This window comes from Acinonyx jubatus, chromosome C1 (genome assembly GCF_027475565.1).
Source record: "Acinonyx jubatus isolate Ajub_Pintada_27869175 chromosome C1, VMU_Ajub_asm_v1.0, whole genome shotgun sequence".
Taxonomy (NCBI): domain Eukaryota; kingdom Metazoa; phylum Chordata; class Mammalia; order Carnivora; family Felidae; genus Acinonyx; species Acinonyx jubatus.
Window position 1 is genome coordinate 193,231,512 of NC_069381.1, and position 25,972 is coordinate 193,257,483.

General features: G+C 33.5%; 1 protein-coding gene across 6 annotated transcripts in view; it reads right to left on the reverse strand.

Annotated features, from left to right (window-relative positions):
• ERBB4 (erb-b2 receptor tyrosine kinase 4) overlaps positions 1-25,972 on the reverse strand; it is a 1,120,478-nt gene that overhangs the window by 195,873 nt on the left and 898,633 nt on the right. For all 6 annotated transcript variants that reach the window (XM_027051681.2, XM_027051663.2, XM_027051688.2 and 3 more), the window contains 3 exons: positions 16,842-16,974; positions 12,505-12,627; positions 8,547-8,645 (listed from right to left, as the gene is read on the reverse strand). In XM_027051681.2, the coding sequence (XP_026907482.1) occupies positions 8,547-8,645; positions 12,505-12,627; positions 16,842-16,974 (355 nt within the window). The remainder of the gene's footprint in view (positions 1-8,546; positions 8,646-12,504; positions 12,628-16,841; positions 16,975-25,972) is intronic.

A 25,972-nucleotide genomic window follows, 5' to 3' on the forward strand; every position in this document is an offset into this window, starting at 1 on the left:
ACAGCTCAGAGCCTGGAGCCTGCTTCAGATTCTGTGTCTCCCTCTCTCTCTGGCCCTCCCCCCATTCATGCTCTGTCTCTCTCTGTCTCAAAAATAAATAAATGTTAAAAAAAAAACTTAAAAAAAATAAATCCCAAATGTTTCATTTTGATTTTCCCCACGTTAACTTTCTCACTTAGCTAAGCAGCATTTCCTGCTATTATAGCTGCTGGTCCAATATCAGCTGACCAGCATCCATCGCACTCCTTGCTTCCATGAGCTTAGGGACTCCCAAGGAACTCCATGTGTGAAGACTTCTGTTTACAGCTTCTACTTATTTTCGAACAGATAATGGAACATTTAAGTTCAGAGAGGTTAGATGAAATTCTTAAGTGGATCAAAACCCTAGATAAAATTGTAGTCACTACAATCACTGTAGAAAACGCTAAGCTTTTTATCAGACAAACTGGTCTGATAATTTTACTACCTCAGAGGTGCTCATTCTTATTTCTAATCACACTGTGCCAAGCTATACGTAAACTATTAAGCTATGAGAACAAAAAACATGGCTTCCTAGGAGCTGCTGCAGCATTTAGAAATGTTCAAAACAGTATCTTGATTCTTTTATTTTTACCGAGAAAAAATACAATTGAGCTCTTTCTGTAGTATGTATGGTACAACTCATTATTTTAACAGGCTTAAAGAAACAGAAATTGTATGGTAATCATTTTATGCAAGGTGGTAATGATGAGATTAAAATATACCTATTTACACTATTGATAATACTTATAATTTATTTATGTTAATAATTATAACATATATTTATAATATATAATATTGGTATACATTAATATGTAAATATATATTCGCTCCACTATGTAGATACACATAATTGTATGTGTGTGTGCTACTGAAAATGTCGCAGCATATTAAGCCTTCATTTCCTGAACCAAATCCCTGCTATATGAATAACTAAAATCACCTTATGCCACATAGTGCAAACTAGGATTTTATTCAGCTAGTCCCTTCCTCTAGCAGAAACAATATTTTGTATCCTTGAACCTGTAAACATAACATTAAGCACTAACAAAACCAATCATATCAAGGTTTGATAGGTCTGAAATTATTTGCTAATTTTTTGGAAATGCTATTTTCTGGTATATCTTGCCCTGTGGGCACGAGTTTTCTACCTGAATTTTAGGAACAAGTTTCATATTATAAACAGCTCTTTCTACTGGTGCAATCAAACTGAGCGAGGAGTCTTCCTAAACCACCATAATTAGCAAATACTGTTCAGATTGGAGTCAGAAACTGTACATGATCAGTGTAATTCTCCTCTAGCTCTGTGGTGGCAAAGCAATACATCCGTAACAATTTATAAAATTCACCAAATTGTAGAATTTACAAAGCTGGAAAACATCTACAATATTCAAAGCCAATGCCTTTAACAAACTACTAATTTTCATTCATCAAATTTAAATACCGGTACAGTATACTATGTACCCTTGAGAAACAGCCTTTAATTCACACAAATCCAAGAAATGCTTTGGAGAAACAGGAGCAGAAAACTTATTAAGTTACATGTTGAGGCTTACAGAGAGAAAACTGGTTTGGATTTAGAAGCTCTCTTTTAGGTACTTCAAGAAAAAAAAAAAAAGCCTGTTAGAATATAAAACTTAGCAAGTACGTTGCCTACTTTCTAACATTTTAGTACTCCCTATGACAATAATTAAAGCTCAAGTTTTATAATATTTATTAAATTCAGATAACTAATACCAGTAGTGATTTATGACTGCAGTCAATTATTTTTATACATTTATTTTTGCAAAAATCAGTGATAAAAATCAAACTTTGTTTCTCCTTTTTATTTGGGATTCCATCCTCACGTCCTTGTTCCTATTGGAATAGATGTCAATAGGCAAGTGACAAGGGTGGATCTGAGGGGAACACTAATAACAGATTGTTACTGGAGAAGCAAACTCTATCCAAAATTACTATATAAAATTTCAGGAACTCAAGATTAAAAAGAAGCTAAACATGAAACATAGTACCATCTTCCCATATATAACGGAAACATTTGCAGGGAAGTATTCAAAAGGTTCCCACTAGGGGGCGGTTACTGGCTTCCTGCATGCATGGATAATCTACAAAGTGTTTTCCTTCTTAACGGGCTTTCAGAGAGCACACTGAGTCCTACTTAGAGAGTCAATATAGGTCTATTTTTCAGAGATATGTTGTTACTCTGGATTTAAGACAGCTACTAAATTTGAGTTTGTAGAAATAAATCAGAGATGAACAATATAAACACCTAAGAAAAATGATCCAAGTACAATATGCCAAAAAAGGTAAGACTATTGGGGAAAAATAGTAGAGAAATCAATTAGACTGAAATAAAGAAGGCTTAAAAGAGGAATAATAAAAGTCTTTTTAAAAAATAGGAAACAATCCATTCAGGCAATTAACAAAGTATTTATTGGTTCCTAAATACATGCTTGCATAGCAAGCTATTTTGCTATTAAATATGCACTGGTGGGGTCAACAGACAGTCTCTGTCATCAAAGATCCTATCAGCTCATGGTAGAGTGGGATTCTATAATAATAACTAGCACAAATAAGTGTATAATAAAGTCATGATTGATGCACAATGGAAAATATCTAAGTACTGTTAGCAGGTTATAATTGAGATTAAGGGGTCAGGAAAACAATCTTTGAAGAACTATACTTAAACTGAGAAAATAAGGATAACTAAGAGTTCATTAGGTATAATTGGGAAAAGGACACTCCAGGCAAAGGGACTAACTGTCTTGCTTGACTTGTAGGAGTGGAAAAAAAAAAGTCAGTGAAGAGAAAGAAGGCTAGGATAGTAATTAGGAGCTCAGAAAGCAAGGATCTAGTATTTTGCTCTAGTGAAGCTACTGAAAGTTGTTATGCACAGGAGTTACACAACTCAAGTCTTATATTAAAAAGTAGGTGGATCAAACTGGAAGCTATTCTCCTAATTCAAGCTAAAGAGGTTGATTATTTGGATTAAGGTAGTAGCAGTGGAATATAAAAAGATAAGGATGCTCTCTAAATGTGTTTTGGCATAGAATCAAAAATCATAGCATCATGTGCTCTTGAATTGGTAGTGAGTAGTTTGAGGGACTGTGACATTCAAGGACAAATGCCAAATTTCTGATAGAGTACAACAGGGTGGAAAAATATACAAATTATTTACAAGCAGAAGAGATATAGACAAGAAGACAAAGAGATACATTCCAAATGTGTTAAATTTGAGATGCCCCCGAAATTTCAATTTGGAGACATCAAAGATAGAGATGAGCTCAGGTTAACAAAATACACTGGAGTTGAAATTTAGTAATCCAGTGATATGATCTAGGGAAAATATGCAGACCGGAAAGAGGTCTAGAACATGGCACTGAGACATTTCAGTATTCCCAGAATTGCTTAACATCAGCATGATTTTGAGAAGCAAGAAAGTTGAAGGTTTCCGAAAGAATGTGATTATAACAGTGGGTGATGAATCCAAGTTGTTTGTGGAGGAAAGGTGGTAGGTGAGAGGTAGTGAGAAATAGAGGAGTCAAATGTATGGGTGATACCTAAGAAGGTGCAATGTTTCTCAAGAAGGTATTATAGGAAAGGAACCAAAGGTGTAGGAGAGTGTGGTTGGACAATGCGGTGTTTGAAATAGTGATTTCAGATGTGATGCCATTTCTGACCAAGTTCTATACAAATAACAGGAGGTAAAGAAGGGCTAATGAAATAAACCATAACAAATGATTTACTTTAGTTAACTGGTAAATTTTTCTTTTCTTTTTTCTAATCTTCTTCTCTTTTCCTTTCTTTTCCTTTCTTGTCTTGTCTTTTCTTTTCTTTTCTTTTCCTTTCTGTTCTTTTCAGTAGAGCCTTGAAAGACTAAATCCTATTTCTAATGGAGTTCACAGAATCTCTATTTGAAGATATTGTTTGGTTTTTATTAAAATATTTTTTAATATTTCATTTATTCCAGAGAGAAACAGAAAGAGAGAGCACGAGCAGGGGAGGGGCAGAGCAAGAGAGGGACACAGAATCTCGAGCAGGCTCCAGGCTCTGAAGTGTCAGCACAGAGCCCCACATGGGGCTCAAACTCACAAGCAGTGAGATCATGACCTGAGCCAAAGTTGGAGGCTTTACCGACTAAGCCACCCACGCACCCCAAGTTTTTAAAAGCAAAGTAACTAACCAAAACTTTTCTTAATTATTTTAGCTGTAAGTTTTCTTAGGAAAGGAGGATTATTTATAATTGACTTCTCAAGATCATGGCAGCAGTATAGAATCCTGTGACATCTAAATAATGGGCTTTTTTAAAAAAGAAATTTTGCATTTTTTCACCTCTGAAATTTTGTTCATGAATGCAAATGAGCAAATCTGTAAGGCCTAAAGATATCATTGGATTAAATTATATGAATTAAAAAAAATTATTAGTATGATATGGGAGCTAGCCAATAGTTACTGTTATCTGTGAAGTCATAGCCATAAAAATGTTATTTTTATCATTTGAAATTAATGTTATTGTACAAAATATCTTTTTAAATCATTTTTCAAGTCTGCCATAATGTGAGAGAAAAACTCTACTAATAAATTCTTTTGTCTCAGCCCACTAACATGACATCAGTTAGATTTGAAACTACTCACATTAAGACAGTGAATATTATTAAGGCAATATAGAGAAGAGCAACATATAAGCACAATTCATATGGACATTTCTTCAGAAAATGATAAAATGCCAGTTGTGTGAAGATGAATAAATTTTTCCACTGTATAGGGAGAGGACAACAAGCTATTCTTCTTTTAATAAAAATATGACCATTTACACAATAAATCTGAGTGATTTGAAACATATCTCCTTGCAGCACCTTACTGGGAAGTAGGTGGTTGATTTGGCCTGGGAAAGCTGAAACTAAAGCCAAGAAACTGAAGCAATAAGCTGAAGTATTACTGTTCAGTCACTGGAATTTAGAATAATTATGTTTTTTTTTAACCTCAAGATTATTTTTAATAAGGCATATCAGTTAACAAAACATTTAAATACCTGTACACTTTCAAGTTATATGTAATAATGTTAAGTGATAGTGGGACTTTATCAGAGAAAACAATAACAACAACACAGTAATAGAAATTCAGACAAACTAATGAGCTTGTCTGATTTGACCAGACCATGGTCCCCAATTCTAGGAATCTTGCTCAATAGCATCATGTTTTGGCATGTGTTCCTTATCATTTTATGGGTAAAAACAAAACAAAGCAAAGCAAAACAAAACAAAGCAACGACAACAAAAAATAGCCCTGTGTTCTTCCAACGAAATGGTGCTATTTGAAACAAGAACTAGCAGTGTGTATAAACATAGGTATTCTTAAGAATGTACACCTTTAGAGTCATTATTTTATAATGTTGTTCAATGTGATCTTCCTTTATTGGAATTAAAGACATACTGGCCATTCAATAACAGTGTGTTATTATTGTCATTATAAATCTATTAGACATATCCAGGTGGGTTGAATAACAGCCTTGTGACCAAATTCTCCTTCTCTTACTTTTAGCATAGCATTTTCAAGAACACAAATTGTTCCTTATTTGTTTTTGCCTATGGTAAAAATTCTAAGAAAATGTAAAAGTCCTCTCCTTTGCCCTGGATATCAATAGAAGTATTGGATGTAGTGAGTTTTAAGTTGTATTTTGTCATTTTTTATAATAACCAGTAAAACATAGCTGTATCTAATAAACTTAGTATTAACAGTTATTGAATTTAGAATATTCTACCCCAAGTATAAAGTTGGATGCTGTCAGGTGAAGTGGGGCGAAGAGATCTAATGCCTTCTTTTTCTTAATGTTTTTTATTTTAATTTATTTTTGAAAGAGAGAGAGAGAAAGGGGTGGGGAGGGGTAGAGAAAGGGAGACAAAGGATTGGAAGCAGGCTCTACATTGACAGCAACAAGACCTATGTGGGGCTTGAACTCACGAACCCTGAGATCATGACCTAAGCCAAAGTTGGATGCTTAACTGACTGAGCCACCCAGGTGCCCAGAGATCTAATGTTTAATAAGAGTGTACGGTTTCCATAATCTTTGGAAGCTTTATTTTCCTTCTTCAAAATGGTATAAAACAAATGCATATAAACAAATACACATATACATTAATTTGCAAGAGACATGAAGCATGGTTGCAGTAGATGTTATATTAATTTCAAAGTTAAATCGGGAGTACTCTACCATATGGAAGAACCCAAACTAGGAGATATGCCAAACATGACCTTCATTTTAATAACCCTGGGATATTGGTAACTTCAACTTAATTCTTAGGTCCAAATTACAAATAAATTTGCTGATATGAAGCTTTTTATTATAGTTTGATATATTATTTAAGTACTTACAATGATCTACATTCATAATAGATGAGCTAAAAATGTTGCTATGCAATGTAGGTATACTTTGCATTAAAATTATACCAGTCTATTTAAAATACTGAATTTACCATTAATTTTTCCAGTGCAACTGTATTTTAATTATTGCAATGCCACACTAATGTTTTGAAAGAAGTTGTGAAATAGCACTGAATGTTTCTGCTTGATATTTATTGAAATTGTCGATGGCAGTCCATCGATCTATTAATCTGGCATCTATCCACATGTACGAAGGGCTCAGTCAAAACATTTTCCCTAATTTTTTTTTAAACTTCTAAAAAGAACATACGGTTTGGAGTCTGTTGGTCACCAAATTTGCCAATGATTTAGGAAAATGACTCCTTTCATGGCTCAATCAGAACCTCATCTAAAATTCAGCAGAAATCTAAGACTTCAAGCTGCCATCCCCACTCCTGTTTCCATGGGAATAGACTTCAGATCAGGAAAAAAAAAAATAAAAAGGATGGGGTTAGGAGCTTTCAAATAATCATTCAAAATCATGATGAAGCCTTTAAAGCTTCTTTCTTAGGTGATTATTTTGTAGCCTCTTAACCCCTTTTTGCCGGTCTGTTTCCATGGAAATATGACAAAAATGGCTGTCTGAGCCTCCAGCAGACATTATTAGCATTCTTGTGAATTTCAGCTTTGGCTGCAGTCTAGTCTGGGCAAGATCTTTTTTTATATCGGTTTTACATATTAACCTACACTCTTTACATTCATTGTCCTTTTTCTTAATATTTTTTAGTTTCTTTGAAAATTCCTTTCACAACTGTATACCTATAATCAAGATCAAATAGGTTGTGACTTTACTGGAAAAGGCTTCAGTTTTACATTTTACTATATGAGCCAGGACAGGTAGCTGCCGAGAGTGTCAGAACTTTTAGACACCTGCAGAAGGAAATACTATTTAGTTACTGGACTCAGTGTCTGTCAGGTGGTGGTAGATAAACAACAAGGTGTAACAAGGGTGGTATTCAAAATATTTAGCAACTGGTAAGGCACAGCACTGACTGATCAGAGCCGCTGGCTTGCACCGGTGAATTATCAGTCCTGTTATATAATAGCCAAGAAGTTCTTTAACTCAAAGCAGTCCCATATATGATGGTAAGCATTATGCCCAAATAAATTATCCAAGGTCAAAAACTGAGCTCCTATAAAACTTACAAAAGAGCTTACAAGAGAAACTGGGTAGAAATATATAGCAATCCATCTTTAAAAAAATCAAAGTGCATATGCTTGCGTCATCTTTCATATGAAGGTCATTTGAAAATCAAAATCATTCTTATTATTGAAAATATCATTCTAAAAGAGAAAGAACATATGTATCTTTGATAGAACCCCTCGCAGGATAGCTTATATTGAATGTGAAAAAATAACAGCATGCCACATATACATTTTATCTGTCCTACCTTCTGAAATCTGCTGAACAGCTCAATCTACAATTTTTGCTGGGGGGGAGTCTTAAAGTTCTGATTGACCTTATAAAATATTTTTATTCTTCAGAACGCTCTTATTTTTCTATAGTTGGAGCTTTTTACCCATAAGGTTTGTCTTCCGAATTTGAACTGAAAAAAGTAAATTTCCATCGGTAATTATCTGACTTGGGTAGGTTCCTAATTTAAATTTAGCACAAACTGACTTACTATAGAAACTAACCTTGATTGATGTTTTCTGCTAAGTGGATAACAATAATAAAATAAAGCAGCACAATTAATTTTTCAAATCATCATTACTACTCCCAAATGCAATTTGCCCTTCTTTGCATAGTGGTTAAACACAGAGCTCTTGTGAGAGCAGAATTTGGTCTTCAGCCCTTCAGCCTTCATCTTGTTTGTGTAAATCAAATTTACTGCAACACAGGCAAATCCATTTTTGTGTGTTGTGTCTTTAGGTACCTATGGATGTTCACCCACCTAAAGGACAGAGCTATGGTCTCTAGTTTCCATAGAGACCACATTGCACAAAAAGACTATTTATTCTCTGGTCCTTTAAGAAATTTGCTGACCCCTGCTCAAGGCTTTAACTATAAATATTATACCATTTGTAAGTAGTGAAGTCTTTATTTAATTCTAAAAGCAGTCTATTAATAACGCATAAAAATGTGATTGCCTGGTGTCTATACTTACATCCATGAATTCCACATTGGCTTTGGGACCAGTTGTTTCATTAAGAATCTTAATAGCCACAGGAATCTTTACTGTTTCTCCTTCAGGTACCCAAATACCCTTTGGGGGAAAAATCACATAAAATCTATATGAAGACATATACAAATTCATACCAGAGACAAAATTTGATTTAACCATTCTATTAATTTCTTTAAAAAAATAATTTAGAAGTTCTACATCTTTTTATTCAATCAAAAAAATTTAACAAGTACCTGCTATATGTTACAAGTTACATAGCAACTTTGTTTTCTGCTTTCATTATCTGAGAATGACTCATACATTTATTCTGCTTTCAAGGTGTTTACTATTATATTATAAAGTATCACATTATAAAATTCAATTTGTATGTGTGAAAAAGGCTTTCAATAGAGAAAAAATGACATAAAACATAATAATATTAGATTAGGATAAAAATCAACTTCTCAAGACTTTGAGAATGCTGTTCCAATTTTTGGTCTTCAAATGTCTCATTTGTAATTTAGAAGACTGGGCTAAGTAATCTTGGAGGTTCCTTTCAGCATTAATATTACCTAATTATTCTGCAACTAAAACAAACAAAAACATAAAAATAGCATAGTCTCACATTCCTGAAATTCAGATTGATTTAAGAATTAGTTTTCTAAGGAAAGTACTAGGGAGTATTGACCACCTATTAATTTGTTTAGATTGCTAAATACTGTGTATGTGTGTGTCAAGGATTTTTATTTGCTCTGAAATAATATAAAATATTTATATTGGTCACCACCAGTTCTCTCCTCCTACAAAAATATAATATCTGAGCAAGATCTATACAGTGGGAAAATATAAAGTAGGTAAGGTTTGAGTCAAGTACAACGTTAAGGAAAATAACAGCATTTCTGAGTAAACAACTATTTGAATTAGGACAATAATTTTGATAAGATAAATAGGGGTGCATCGATTACATGACAATTTTTTTGAAGCACATTGTCCCAAATGAACACTGAAACAAATGTGAGGTTATATGGAAAAAATGGAAATCTCAGATTTTAAATTATTAGCCCTGACACCAAAAACAAAAGTATTCTTAGTCCAGTTTTAATATTAAAATGAAAGGGGGAAAAGCAATCTCTTATTCCTAAAGAGAATTTCTAGTCTTTCCTAATATCAATTGGTTGTAGTTATAAAAAAAAAAAAGTTTTTCGCTTTGTACTTCTACACTAAAACATGTATATTTGTATTATCAAAAGTTGCAATAATACAAGAGGAGAACTAAATACAAAAATTATTTTAAAAAATCAGAATAATAAAGAAAAAAAACCTCTTTAACCATTAGAAGGTGAATTTAAGGGTTATATTCTTCTTAGAGTGAATAGGGAAATTTATGTGTCAAATACAAAAAAGGGGGCACCTGAGTGGCTCAGTCAGTTAAGCATCCGACTTCAGCTCAGGTCACGATCTCACAGTTCGTGAGTTCGAGCCCCGTGTTGGTCTCTGTGCTGACAGCTGAGAGCCTGGAGTCTGCTTCAGATTCTGTGTCTCCCTCTCTGACCCTCCCCCATTCATGCTCTGTCTCTCTCTGTCTCAAAAATAAATAAACATTGAAAAAGATTTAAAAAAATACAAAGAAATAAGCCATGTTCCCTGTGGTATTATTATTATTTTTTTAATTATTAGTGCAGAAATGGGGTAGGAGAGGCAGTGAAAGTCCAAGATCCATAGGCTACATTTTCTTAGTGATGGTATCTAGGGTAGAGAACACATTTACCATTACTCAATAAAGTAACTAAAGAGGGGATTACTTTATAAAGATATATCATCAATATTAAAATATTCCTAAAGTATACTTTTGAAATAAGAATATAAATTCAGTGTGAATTAATTTGTACTGCTTTTTAAATAAGTATAGTCATTATTTTCTAGGCCTGACCAGACAAAAATTCAACTATGCTAATACCCACAATATTGGTTCAGATCTTTTATGTTTAAACACAGCATATCTCCAACCAGGAGGAAAAATTAACCGAATAATTAGCTAAGCTAATCTGCATTTATGTGGTCAAGAATAGTTCTTTACATGTTAAGACAGTATGTCTTTGTAGGAACTTATATACTAATTAAAACTTAGGGTCAACCATACACACTGCAGGCATAAAATTTAAACGTACTTATGGAACCTTCAATACAAGTAATTTCAATAAAGGTATAAAGTCATGGACAACAGGCAAATAATTGTTCATAATAAAAACATTCATATAACTTCATTAGTAAATGTCTAAATGGGTAATTTTTCCCTGCTGAGGTCACTAGATCATATTTGTCCTTGAGCTAAATGTTATCCATGATTTAAAATAAAATTTTTCTTTCCAGATCATACCATCTTTAAAATAAAAGGGTGGTGATATGCTAGGAGCAATCTAAAACTGAGTTATCTTCAAACAGGAAGTCCATTATTTCTAGCATATATATAAATAGAAAAACAGGATAAGTTGTGTTTCTTCAACATTACAAAGAATTTGAAGACTGGAAAGCACCAAGCCAGCCTAGAATAGTTTCTATTCCAATTAGGTGCTCAATTAATTTTGAGTGTAATTGAACATAATATGTACACTAAATAGATTAAGAAATTTCTGCATTTTGGCCCTAGAATAAAACAACTTTATTCTAAAGAGATTAAATTATTTTTGGAACACTCAGGAGAGAGAAAATTAAGATTAATATTCTACTTGTTAATAATTTTTGTTAAGTAAATACCTGTTTCACATAGAAAAAAAAAAACAAACATTGTAAAGTACAGAATTTCTAAGATCCAGTCTATTTTAACAAAAATGTTTGTAAAAATAACTGTAGGCTTGCATATAGCTTTAAGAAATATATAAAACTGTCAAGTAAAATTTGGGGAACTGTCACAATGGACAGTCTAAGAAGGATTTAGCACTAACCCAGCAGAAATTTGAATTTGAAAAACAAATTTCACCACAATTAACCTTGGGCCTGGCCTCTGAATTGGTTTTGTAATTAAGCTAAAAAAGTAAACACACAGATAACATTATTTGAGCTTTCCCTTTCCAAAAAGATGTCTCTTATTGGAAACCCACGATGTCACCCTTTCATTCTCCGACCTGAATTTCACAAATAAAGTCACTTTTTTAGTTTGCATATAATGGTGAAGACATCAAAACTGAAAGTTTTCTGGGGCGCCTGGGTGGCTCAGTCGGTAAAGCGGCCGGCTTCAGCTCAGGTCATGATCTCTCGGTCTGTGAGTTCGAGCCCCGCATCAGGCTCTGTGCTGACAGCTCAGAGCCTGGAGCCTGTTTCAGATTCTGTGTCTCCCTCTCTCTGACCCTCCCCTGTTCATGCTCTGTCTCTCCCTGTCTCAAAAATAAATAAAATGTTAAAAAAAAATTAAAAAAAAAAACCTGAAAGTTTTCTGTTAAATCATATATGTTAACAGGTAGGCAAAAAGTAGTTTAGGAACTAGTCCTATCCTGTTAACCAGTCAGCACATTTGTGTAGGTTTTAAAAAGATAGGCTAGTAATGTCCTGGTGGGGAGACATGTGGATGAAAGAGCAGAAGAAAAGAAGAGCAAGGATTATGGTCCATTGCTCAGGCCTGTCTGGGATTCCCCGCAGCACTGTGTACGGAGAAGGAAAGTGGGTGAGAGCTGTGTATTTTAGATAAGGACAAATTTACCAATAGGGAGATCATATCAAACGGGGTTCAGAAGGGCGTGGAAAGACATGGCTTCCGTGACAGTTTCCTGCTTTCTCATGACTGTACCCATCCCAGCCCTCAACAAAAATGAATGGATTCACTTGTGCAGCAACTTCTCAATACTATAAAGTTCCACTCTGGATATTAAAAGGAAATTAGGTTGGCGAGAGCAATTAACTCTGGCTATTATTTAAGACAAGTCTGAAAGTAAACTTAAAGTAACTAATGGTATGGGTTTTTACTTACTTTATACACTGTTCCAAAAGCTCCTGAGCCAAGTACTTTCACTCTTTTGAGCTCAGTTTCTTTTAAAATACGCAGTTGAGCTTGATTGGGTGCTGTGCCACTGGGAGTTAAGGGTTCTACCAACTACAAAACAAAAAAGAATACAGGTTATACAGCTTTCCATTCACCAGTCAGTGCTTCCCCCTCTTCCTCTGCCTGCTTCTCTTTCTCATACATACAAAAACACACAAGCACACTTTCATTGACAATATTTTTGTAGTATGGATCACTCACGATTCCTTCAGAGTCTATCTTTTCTCTTCCCATACTTTTTGCCTAGCTGAACACAAGTATAAAACTGTGCCTACCTTGAGGCATATTAAGATAGGGGATTTTTCTCCCTATTTTTAAAGAAATTTAGGCTGATTAGGGGCTCTAAATCTTACTTTTTGAAGTGCTTCCAGTTTTGGTATCCCCAGCTAAGACTCAGAGATCTTAGTTATGTCCATGTACTCTATCAAAGTTTTCTTTCTTGTTTTAGGAGATTTGATACATAAAAAAATAAAATGTTGTCTTCTTAGCATTGAAAATCTAACTGGGAAGCCAGGACAAACAAATGGTTGGAAGAAAATAAAGTAAGTTAGCACACTACCAGTGCCCCAGGGCAGTGCTTCTAACACTTTGGTGTACATTTGAATTACCTGACATTCTTGGTAAAATACAGATTCTGGTTCAAGAAGTCTAAAGTTGGGGCTGAAATTTGCATTTTGCAGAACTCCAGGTGATATCTATGTACGATGATGGTCCTTCAACACATTTTAAGCAGCAAGGCCCTAAAGTACCTTAAAGATAAAAAATTCTAAAATTCTATGAACTCATTCTAGATCCTATGTGAATGCTTTGGAATGCAAAGGAATAAAATAACCAGGAGCGAGTAAGCTTTGCTAGTTTTGGCTTCCTGGACGAGGTACACTTTAAAGTTGGACTTGAGATAATAAAAATGGATTGACATGGAGGAGGGTTTGCCAATATAAAGAGCAGTTTGGACACAGCATCAGGGAGGAGGAGGAAGACAGCAGAATGCAACGAGGGGTGGGACAGGTCTGAAGGATGAGATCAGGATGGGAAACACCAGACTGTAAAGTGGGCTGGGTGTGGCCAAAAGATATAAATACAAATAATTTTAGATGTTCGGTTTAGATGCCATTCAGCCAGAGAGGATGAGTAAGGAGGGGAAAGATATGTGAGTATGTGCCAATTTCCTGCTTATGTGAGGGGGAGGAAAAAAAAAAAAGTAAACGTGAGATTGATTGTGGGTACCAATAGTCTACATCCTGTGTTAAAATTTTAGGTTTTTATCTATGCTTGAGCAAAAATGCAAGTGAGAGAAATAGAAGTTTCTTTTTTAAAAGTTAAATTAAGGAACTAAACTTTAAACTCAGACAAATAACTGGTTCTTTCTCAGCCTAAGGAAATAATTAAAAGCGACGCCTACTCAAATTGCCTTGAAAACCATCACAGTATTTCACAATGTCTGTTTACAATGCGAAGTGCACTGTGACCCTCTGGCTTGGTTATTATTATGCTTCTGTGAACATAATGGTCTATTTCAATAGCTGAACAGAATCTTGAGTATAGGTAAGTGCAGTGAAAATCAACAAGAATTTGGAGAAGATGATAAAATTATCAATAAATTTAGGCTATGGACTAAAAGTTTCACCACAAATATGCTTCTATTTCATTTTCAAATTTACATTTCAAAAAATGCATACAATTGTGTTCAAGTCACCTAAAATAAATCTCAGAATGAATTACAAATTTTTTTGAAAAACTAGAAGAAGAATCTCCCTCAGAAAATGTCCTTTATTCGAATCCAACTCTGCTGTGCAGAATTTGTTCAGTAGATTTTGATACACACACTATATGTATATAATCAGGAACTTTAATAAATTATCTTTTTAAATCATATAAAAACTTATATAAAAATCATATGCAAGATTGGGGACTAAATTTTAGCACTATGGGCTATATGTATTTAAAACAGATGCTTTGGCACATAATATTGCCATAATTTCATGTTTTGAGAACTTCACTATTCTACCTGAAATGTTTAGTCTTCTGCAATTTTCTTAGATGTCACTTAAAACTTTTACAAACATATTTTTCCAGGCATTTGCGAATGATGTCTTTCAAAGAGGCATTGTTTCATTTGCATGCCAAGATGGCAAAAAGAGGGTCAAGTTTAAATTTGTAGGTTTGTATCTTAGCACTGCCACTCACAGGCTTAGAAAGCAATTTATCCCTCCTTGTCCCTCATTTCATACTCGTAACATAGATATGGCAATAATTACCTTCGAAGAGTGTCAAAAGATGAAATGGGGTATAACATAGCTGGAAAACTTTGGAATATTGCCTGCCATATTGTAAGCTCTGAATCTGTCACTCTTCACGGGATAGGATCATGTCCCATTAACACTTTTTAATCACAGTATCTATCAAAGTATCAAGCTTACAGTGCAACTCAGTAAGTGTATGTTAAATAAAAACAAACATATTTTCTACTTTTATTCATGTAGCAGAAGACAAGACAATCTGGAGCAAAACGATTTTGGAAAAGCATATTTACTCTAAGTACATTCCAACAATATATCACGCTTTAACAAGTTTTTCACATCTGAGACAGATTTCAAGCTTCGGTAGTTAAGGATTTTAGTTGATCCTCTTAAGAACTCCTCTTCTATTTAGATGGCAGAAAATCATAGTTATTTACTTCTCCTGAGAGAAAGATGGGACTTCTACAATTATCTAATTTAGTACTAAGCAATAATTTTTTATAAAAATTAGAATCTGCTTATAAAACTAATCAGCATTTGCTTATTTAGTAATTAAATGCCATTTAAAGGACATTCTTAGCACCATATTAAAAAAAGAAAACACACAAAATAATTATTTTTGTAGCAATGAGACTTTTCTGCCTGTGGTTAAGGGACAGAACTCCTTTTCTATTTATTCAGTCACTTAAATAGCCACTGCTGTTCCAAGACTTCAGTTCCTCTCCAACTCTAATTTACTTCACTCTTTAGAATTCTCTTTACAACTGCCCCAAGCTGGCCATGAGGGAGAATTCTACCTGCCTACAGCATCCTAGCTAAACTGAAAATAAGCACAGCACAGGTGTTGTGTCCAAACTTTTATTCATGTGCAGGGTTGAAAATGATGAAGTTGATCTATTTTTAAATATCCAGATCAAGTAAGAGTTATTACTATTTTTTCTCATGTATATAATTGACTACCTATCTTATGCTTAGCCATCTCTATTGATGAGATAATCCATTTGAATTTTAGACACCTCCAATTCTTAGAAATTCTTTCCTCGGTGTAACTGTAGGTATTTGAACATTTCACACGATTCTTCTATCTACTTTCAACTTCTAAAGAAAGAGAGCTAAATTTTATTTGCTATCAGTTTGCAAAATTTATAAATGAATGTTCTCATTCCTGTCAGTATTAAGAGGGAAAGTCAGACTGTCACACTGACAATGAGCAAGAAAACAAACCAGGGAAGGCTCAGTCTCAGAACAGAATTGCTGTGAGCTGTTCAGACAGCCAGGGATGTGTATATCAGAAGAAAGAGGTAAGATGCGAGTTGAGAAGGATATGGAAATGCATAGTTTTCTGTAATTGTTTTTCCCCTGTAACCTGTACAGTGAAAACTATCATGTTGTACACTAGAGAACTCAGTGTGGCAATATAAAAGAAATTATAATAATTTGTGGGTAATTTACATATTCACAACTAACACACATAATATTAAATGATTCCCATAAATTGTGTAGTAAGGTCTGTGTGATTACAATACTAAGCTTCATCCTGTAAGCTCAGCTTTTTACTGCTAGCATAGTGGGATCGGTGGCTACCAATTTAATGATGGTAATTAAAGCATAAATTGCTGGCCTATCTGGTTTTATTTTCAAACAGAAAAATTCTAACATTTTTCTAGTTCTGTTGAGACTTCATCCACCCAGATGTTTTCTGTTCTGCTACTGTAATATCCTAGAGCTTGCCTTTGGGATTCGTCTCCCAAAAGAAACAGATATGTCTTTTCAATAAGACCTGTCGTTCGAGAAGATAATAGTCTCGCCCTTGGTATTTGTCCTCTTTAAGCCATGAAACTGCCGTGACTACTTTTACTATATACTCTGAGTTTTCATCAACTTTGTATAACATACTATGAACTCTAAGCCGTTGGCAGGAAATTGAACAGCATTTCCCTTGGATTCAAAAGCTGAGTATCATCTAAACCTCCTAAACCTAATGAAAAGCCCCAAACACATGCAGAGAAGAAATAAACACCTCACCTCTGTTTCCAGAAATCTTCTCAGGGCTCTTTTCTTTTTGATACTCTTCCTTCTAACATAAACTGCAAATGTTAGACCCACGATGACCAGGATGAAGAGCCCGCCGATGACTCCAGCTGCAATTAGAGGAGTTCTGCCAACCGAAGGAAACAGGAAAAAAACAAGTAAGAGGAGAGACAAGACAGAGGAAGAAAAAGAGTGGATGTAGGATACATTATCCACATACCACAGATCTAGTCAGTTAGAAGAAAAACAAACAAAAAATTGCATTAAAGCTATCACAAAATTTTTCTCATGACAAAAACTATTTCTGCTTTTTGTTTTGCTTTGTTTTTTTAAATAAACCATGCACAAACAACTAATCTTTGGAGACGAGCAGCCACAGCATGCCATTTGACCAAAAAAAAAAAAAAAGAATATATATATATGTATGTGTGTGTGTGTGTATACATATACATATATATATTACACTTAGTAACAGAATGAAGAACATATGCCAAAATATTGATATTTAAGCATTTTAAATTGTTTTAATTGTACTTGTATCTATAAATAAATGGAAATATATTTTAATAATGTTGTGGTATATAATATTATTTCCAAAATTTTTTCTAAAGTAGACTTTCTCAACAGTGGCACTATTGACATTTTAGGCTGGATACTTGTTTGTTATGGGGGACTGTCTCATGCATGTTAGGGTGTTTATCAGCATCCTTGTCCCCCATCCACTAGATGCCAGTAGCACCCCCATCCTTCAGTCGACAATTTCACTAGATATTGTCAAATGTCTGCCCAAATCACCGCCTTTTGAGAACTACTGCTCTAACGCAAAAATGAGTGGTCTGGAAATATATGAACCCCACACCTCTGGAGCATGATGGTACTGATAAGAGAGATGTATTAACAAAAGTGCTGTTTCAAACTCTTGGAACTTTGATAAGATATAGAGCAGGAAAAAATGAAGAATTGAGTCAGATTGGTTTTCAGAGTTGTGGTAGGACAGAAGTAAATATTATTATCAAAAGCGTGCCTAAGCATCATATACCTGCAAAAGAAGTCTATACATTAAGTATTACATTGAAAGATATAACTAGTAAGATGAGATTAGAAGGGGTTAGAAGCGATCTCCTAGAGATTTTTCTTCTTAAAGTGTCTCTTTAATACATTGTTAGCTAAGATATAATTTTGAAACTGATCACTCATTGTTTTCTAACAAATTTTTTCCTTGCTTGAAAAGTAATATTTATGATCTTAACTGCTTGTTCTAGAGTAGTATCTATGAGCTTTCTGTGGTCATAGCCCTGAGATATATTAATTTCATTCATCACAGTAAATAGCCCAGAGTAAAATACATAGGTGTTACCTAATACATATTTGACCAAGAAGACATGATAGATAAGAAAAGTAAAAAAGAGCTCCCTGAATGTCCATGCTTTCAATAGTAAAGTTTTTTATGCCTTATGTTCCCATTTTTACAGGAATTTACTCTATACAGCTACATTCTTTTAGAAAAAAAAATTACTTGCTCTTGCAAAATAAACTTCTGTTCAAAGACACATCAAAAATAATGATAGCAGATGATCCTAAATAAAATTTTAAAATTTTAAGGAGCTCTTGAAAAAAATCTGTGTAACTTCTATAAATGAAGCCATGTCTTCTAAAGATTATGACTGTTATATTGCCGTATAAAACTACAGAAAAACCTTAAGAAGTATTTCATCCTAAAGGTTGTTTCCTGACAGCTGAAAGTACTATAGCATACTGGAATGTTGCTATAATTCAACTAGATTTTCCTAAATGGAATTTTATAAAGATATAAAAATCTACGCTGAGAAAATTAAACTGTAGTATGGACACAAACTCATCATTGTGATGTGTTTTGGCATGTGTAAGATCATATTTTTGAGCCTGGCAGTTAAATATGTATCTCAAGAAAACATTTTAAGATTTCAGTCCAAGGCATAATTTCTTGCTCAAGTGTTTCACATATCCCTGAAAAAGCCATTACTACACAAAGAGTTGTATTTTTGTTCCTTCAGCCCAATGTTTTTATTGCAAAGGATTTATGTATGACTGAGAATAGTGCCCAACATTTTGTTAGTTGTAGATTTGAACAAAACTCTAAACTTCTTCTGTTTATCTATTCTGCAAAAAATAAGTGGCATGAATTTATGAAAATGGATGTCAATATCACTGTAACAAGAAAAATGTTCTATTTTGTTTTTGTTTTCCATTATAAGAAGAATCACTTCTTTTTTACGTTTAATTTATTTTGAGAGAGAGAGAATGTGTGCAAACAGGAAGGGGGAAGAGAGACAGTGAGATAGAGAACCCCAAGTAAGCTCCACGCTGTCAGCACAGAACCTGCGGAGCTCAATCTCACCAGCTGAAACCAAAAGTCTGACGCTTAATCCACTAAACCACTCATGTGCCCCAAGAAGAACCCCTTAATAGAATAAAATGAGAACTCTGCCTCCATTGTTTTCATCTAATTTGGGTGGATATCAATTGTTGAGTCATTACTACTTAGCTTGGTCATGGCAATAAACATAAAACACCCAAAAACACAATAGACAATAATTTCTACGTTTTTCTCATTAGCATTTACATTCAATATTTCCCCAAAGAAGTTCCTTGGTTGATTTGCCTTTCTTTATCTTTTTTCTTTCTTACAACTCTGCAGGAATGGTAGATGTACAAGCTTGAAGAACTAGTTTCTATACCTTAAAATCTTACATAAATGTTTTATTGGATATTTTAGGTGGCCAAATCCTTCATATTTTAGTAGAAGTTGCTCTTGAAAAATAAATCATAAACCACAAGTATGCAACTGGTCAAACTGAGAAGGGGGAATATTCTTTAAGACAACGTGCATGTTTCTTTAATAAGTGAATAGGAAAAAAAAGGTATTGTTTTGATTAAAAAGACTTACTGGTCGTAACAACAAGATGTGAAATGCAATCCTGCAGTGAACCTTAGTTTTGACCACCATTTGTATGGACAGGTTTCAGATAACTTGAGAAGTTTTATTATGGGTTGATTAGGTAGCAGATGAGATAAAAATGTACTGCCATGTAAAGATATAGGCCATAGATTTAAAAGAGTGGGTTACAAACAGTAGAATCTCAATTAGAGAAATGTGTGTGTGTGTGTGTGTGTGTGTGTGTGTAAAAATTTCTAGAAGAATATACAATAAGACACTAAACAGTTCTTGTATTTGGATAGTATGATTATAGTGCTTTTATTTTTGCATTTTTACTAATGGGCATTTTTAAATTCGATACAGTGTATTTTTCTTTGGATATACAAGTTTGTTAAATGTAACTAAAACACAGAAAAATAAATCATTGTCTAAAAGTTTTTTATAACAATGACCGTATTTTTTCCTTTACTGTTTACTTTGTATTTTTTTCAATTAAGACTTAATTTTGCTATCCCCTCTCCACCTTTACAATGGAAGTACTTCTGCACATATTTCTAATCATTATCATTTAATGTGTCTGAGACATTTCCCACTATGTTTTGTACAATTAACATTATGTTTTGCCAGACCAAGCTAATCTGAAAAGTTAATATTATTTACACATTTCCTACTCCATGAAATTTTGATTAACCCAGATATTTGTAGGTATAGGATACATGCCCATTTTTTCCCTAAGAGTTAATCCTTCAACTCTTTATGAGAACCCTTTGGATAAAGAGGAAATAGCCATTTAAGTGGCTTTTCTTAAATTGCTGTATATCCCTCCTAGGTATAATGCTGGCTATTGCCAACTAAGCTATATTTCTGAAAGACAGATTTTCCTTTCACATGTGAGTCAGAGCAACCTCTTAAAAGGCTGAGATATTACACTATTAACAAGATCATAAGGGTCAAACACCAAGGGACCTAAAATGTTCTGTCATCTGTTATCTATAACATGAGTATTGTTTGTTGTCATTTGCCTGTACATTAAAAATGTATGGGATCCTTAAAGTAGAAGACATAGGACACTTCAAGTGCCAACTCCAAGCTTAGATTAAGAGAATGTAATCAGAGGTGCCTGGATGGTTCTGTCGGTTAAGCATCTGACTTTGGCTCAGGTCATGATCTCACAGTCCGTGGGTGCAAGTCCCACATTAGGCTCTGGGCTTCCAGCTCAGAACCTGGAGCGTGCTTTGGATTCTGCTGTGTCTTCCTCTCTCTCTGCCCCTCTCCTGCTCATTTTCTTCTCTGTTTTTCAAAAATAAATGTTAAATTAATTAAAAAATAAATAAAAGGATGTAATAAAATGATAATTTACCTTATTCTGTGATTTGGAAATACTACAATGAAACAGATATTCCCCCACTACTAATAGAAACTAATATAATAAAGATTTTTAGTCACAATTGAACTTGGCTTATTTATTTAAAAGCATATAATTTGGCTTTCATAATTTCATTTTGAATTTCAGAGACAACATAGTGTATTATATTCTATTGCCTTGAATGCAATTACCTGTCTTAAATAGTTATCTATAAAAGAGTAGTGCCTCCCCAAACTATATTACTCACATAATAAGACACATTCATATAATTTATTGCTACATTTGAACCACGCTAATACTCACTGGAGTATATAAAATGTGAGAGAATATATGAAATTTGATTTTATAAACATCCAAACATTTTTCCTTCATTGATCTGTTTCTTTCCAGATCTAGTCAGAAAAAAATGTATTAAAGTCAATATAATTTATGATTAAAACTCAATGACTCTCAAACTATTATACCATTTTTCATTTAATGTCAAGGGCAGGCCATCTCCTAAAAATATACAGCAATATTTTTCTATAAAATTGTAAACTTAGTTAAACTGGTATTTTGCCTAATGTAGTCATTGCAAAGAATGCTAAATCTGTAAGATTCTTTCACAGGTATTTCACCAAATAAAAGGATTTCAATTTTATGATATAGGTTTCTTTTTTCTTTTTCTTGAATCCAGAATAATTTTCAATACAGATAAGGGAAACAACCCAAAGTTCTATCAAACACTGATGGTACAATTTGCAACCAACATTATGACTTTAAATCAGCGAGTACACTTTTAGAAACTTCTAAATTAAATTAAATAATTTGGAGATGGGTCTCAGGATTCATTGGATCAGACTTAGAGTGAATTCACTATTGATGGGCACTAAAGGCTAAATAGAATTTTTTTTTACATTTTTTTTAACGTTTATTTATTTTTGAGACAGAGAGAGACAGAGCATGAACAGGGGAGTGGCAGAGAGAGAGGGAGACACAGAATCTGAAACAGGCTCCAGGCTCTGAGCTGTCAGCACAGAGCCTGACGCGGGGCTCGAACTCACGGACTGTGAGATCATGACCTGAGCTGAAGTCGGACGCTTAACCGAGCAAGCCACCCAGGCGCCCCGAAATAGAATTTTTTTTTAATTTACATAGGAAATAAAAATAAACAAAAAACAACAGGCTAGTCAGATAATTTTAACAAGGCATTTTTGTATAATAAATTTTAAATAACATGGTAAAATAGTGTCTCTAACATTATTATTTTTTGTTTACCTTTCAAATCTGCATGATTCTTCCTTAGAGTGGCATATTGTGCTGGAAAGAGGCTTCACAGTCAGACCAATCTGAGTTTTAATTATATGTCTGCCTCTAACTAGTTGTGAGTGTAGTTCTTCTATCAAATAACTCAGCTTAAGTACCCATAAATATATTCTTCACCTATGGTAATAAAAAATAGACACAGCAGGGAACTCTATAGTCTTCCTTACATTTCTGAGATCTGATGATTTTGCCTCTAGATCCTGCCAAATAAATGAAATTTAACAATTAAATAAAATTTAAATAACGTACCCTTAAGCATTAGTGAATCATATGCCTCACTCGGGTCGGGACAATCCATATTTTGTACCAGTGTAAACATCAATAGTATCCCACTGATTCTCAAAAGCAACCTTGTGTGAGTGATAAATCCAATATTTATCTTAACTGTAGCCCAATTTAGAGAAATTAGGGTACCTCAAGTTAACAAGTCTTTACATATAACAGCTAACAAGTCTTTATATATAACACACATATAAATGTGTCTGAGTGTATGCATTGTGTGTGTGTATACTTACACACATTCATACTAGAGAGTATTAATATTAACAGATTTACTTCTTAGGAAGGTAAATTAATTTTTGCCTGTAGTAATCATATATGTAACTTAAATGGATGCTGCATAAATTAGGGTCCGATGTTATGATTCTCTATAACCTTATATTTTCTTTAAAACATATAATTAGGTAGCTTTAGCTATTTTCTTTAAAAATACAATTACATAATATTGGCTATGATCAACTGTTCCCTGTCTTCCTTCTGCATATCTTCTGGTGGTCATCAGACAAAAGTGTGAGTCCACCATGTATCCTCAGCAATGTGCTCCATGTTTCCTAATTTGCTCTTGCTATAAGAAAAATATAGTTGATCAAAAATATGTTGACGCCTTAATTAAAAAAAAAGTTGACTCTTTATTGACAGAAAATTCTTAGAATCAGTTGCCAACTAAGATAAGGAATACAGCTTTGAAAATAACATTTTCAATATTTTATTAATTAGGTAAACAGTTTAAACATAGTAAAAGTTCTGCTCAAATAAGGGGGACACAGAATATGACTGCCATCAGGTATTCCTGAGTTTTATAGTGCAAAGAATGTCACTAAAAATTCACTTCAGTTTCAATGGGAAATAATATAATAGAAATGGAAATATTAAAGACATTTTATCCTGATAAAGAAAACATTCCTGTTTATGGAGGTAAATCAGAGATTTATTTGGTCCTTAAATTCAAAAAATAAATAAATAAATTGACTATAAACATTTTTATTCTAATAATAGTTGTATATTTTTAATTAAAAATGTATTTTTACATACATTGTATATTTTCATAATAACTATACAATGTAGATCTTATAAGCTTCATATAAGATATGAAGAAACAGACTCTGAGAAAAGTTGACACCTAATAAGGTCAAACATAATAGTAATGCTAACATTCTACATATTGGACTCTGAAGTCCATTAATTTTTCAGCTATATTATGTTGTCTAATTTTCCAACGTTGATTCATTAGACTTGTTTTTTAAGGCAGATATACAATTCATCAGATTTTTTCTTCAATATCTCTTTGAAAGTAGAGAATAGAAAAGGCATATAAATTCACTTAGGGGTTCCAATAGATTCTTTGATTTTATATTTAGTTATATCTTACTATTGTAATTTTTACTGGACTATCATTTTATCTGCATTGCTATGTTCATTGTGGTTTCTGTTTATTAAATACTTTATATCCTTATTGAAATTTATAAGTGATATTATTCTTTACTTAGATTCATTTTATTTTCTCATTGAGAAAACAGTTAAGAGGATTTCTTGGCTTAAAAAAAAAACAAAAAACAAAACAAAACCTGGATTTCCTTTAAGAAAAGCAAAGACCAGCAGTATCTACCATTCTAGTAGTGTCTGTGCCTACTACAGTGATACTCTCTGTGCAGTCTTCCCCAAAGAGGTTCAGACTTGAAACAAGAGACCTTGAAACACTAGGAAACATTGAAATTCCCCAGAAGACATTTTAAGTGTTACTGCCTAGGGCAAGGAGAGTCACATTAATGTTCTTTGCTTTGTTTTGTTTTGTTTCTTCTCCTGCAAACTGTGCTTATGGTGACCCAGAATTCCACCTGCTCTATAAATATGACACATCTTTTCTTTCTGAACAAATAAAAGTGATCTGGGTCAGTCTCTGAGGCAGACATCAGTTGACAGTTACAGTTTTTACTTGATGAGACCTAGGGTATTACAGTATGTCTCTATCCTTTGATTAGGATTCTAGATTCCTCTTTTATATGTTAAATATTACCAGAAAAGTAAGTACTAAAGCAAATGAATCACAACACACTCTCCCTCTTCCTAAGCAAATTGACTTGTCTTCATGTGATAAGATCTTTTTTCCCAATATTAAAAAAAAAATATGAATGTTACAGATTATTCACTAAAATGGTGTTACAAAGTATTTCAGTAGAGATATCACCATTAAAGCAATATGTAAATATCAACTGGATTCTTTTATCTCTAGGATTAGTCTCTGAGAAAAATTTGTAATAGTTTCATGATAATTTCTTCCTTCTCTGTATTGGCAATGTTTATATCTATCTATGGGTTATTGTTTGCTTGTTATAACTTTTGAGAAAGTATGCATACTTGGTTTGATTTTGGGGACAGACATTCTCATGCTTAAGGACATCATTCTGAGGATATATATAATAATCTTTCAGCTTTATTGAGGTAAAATAGAAAAATACCTATGGATTTCTACAAATAAAGTGTTGAAAGGGAATTCTACTAGAAATAATTTTATTTTAATAGGTCCTTTTTAGAGCTTAGGTGGATTTTTGGCACTTACGTTTTTTTTCATCGTTTTTACCTATTATACAATATCACCAATGTCTGAATTAGTACAGCACTTTTATGATTATCTATAGACAGAATATAGAAATATGTTTACTGCCACAAGCAACATATTGTAAACATTTCATTACCAAATATGTTATCCACTAAGTACTCTAACCTATTACTTATTCATTACATAGACATGGTAATCAGCAGAAATGTGCCAAAGGATTAAAAAAATTGAGGATTTTTTACAACTTCAGTTATGTTTCCTATCAAAATTGTTTAACATGCTAAGGAATTTATTAGTTTTATAATAGAGTAGATAATGGCATATAAAAACAACTATAAAGGAAAGGAGGGGGAGGGTAGGCACCATTCTATGTTCCCATATGTTAAGATTTTTCTTCACCTCGAAACCCCCATTCATTCTAGACTCTGTAACTGCAGATAACCTGTGTTGCTAACAGAGATTACATTCTATTAGTAAACTGCATCTATCTTTATCTATCAAAGCACCACACTGTACATTTGTGTCAGATTTATTGGGCACAATTACATAATACAGACTGAAACAGTTCCATTCTGGGGTGCCTGGGTGGCTCAGTTGGTAAAGCGTCTGACTAGGGCTCAGGTCATGATCTCATAGTTCCAGTCCCGCATGGGGCTCTGTGCTGACAGCTCAGAGCCTGGAGCCTGCTTCTGATTCTGTCT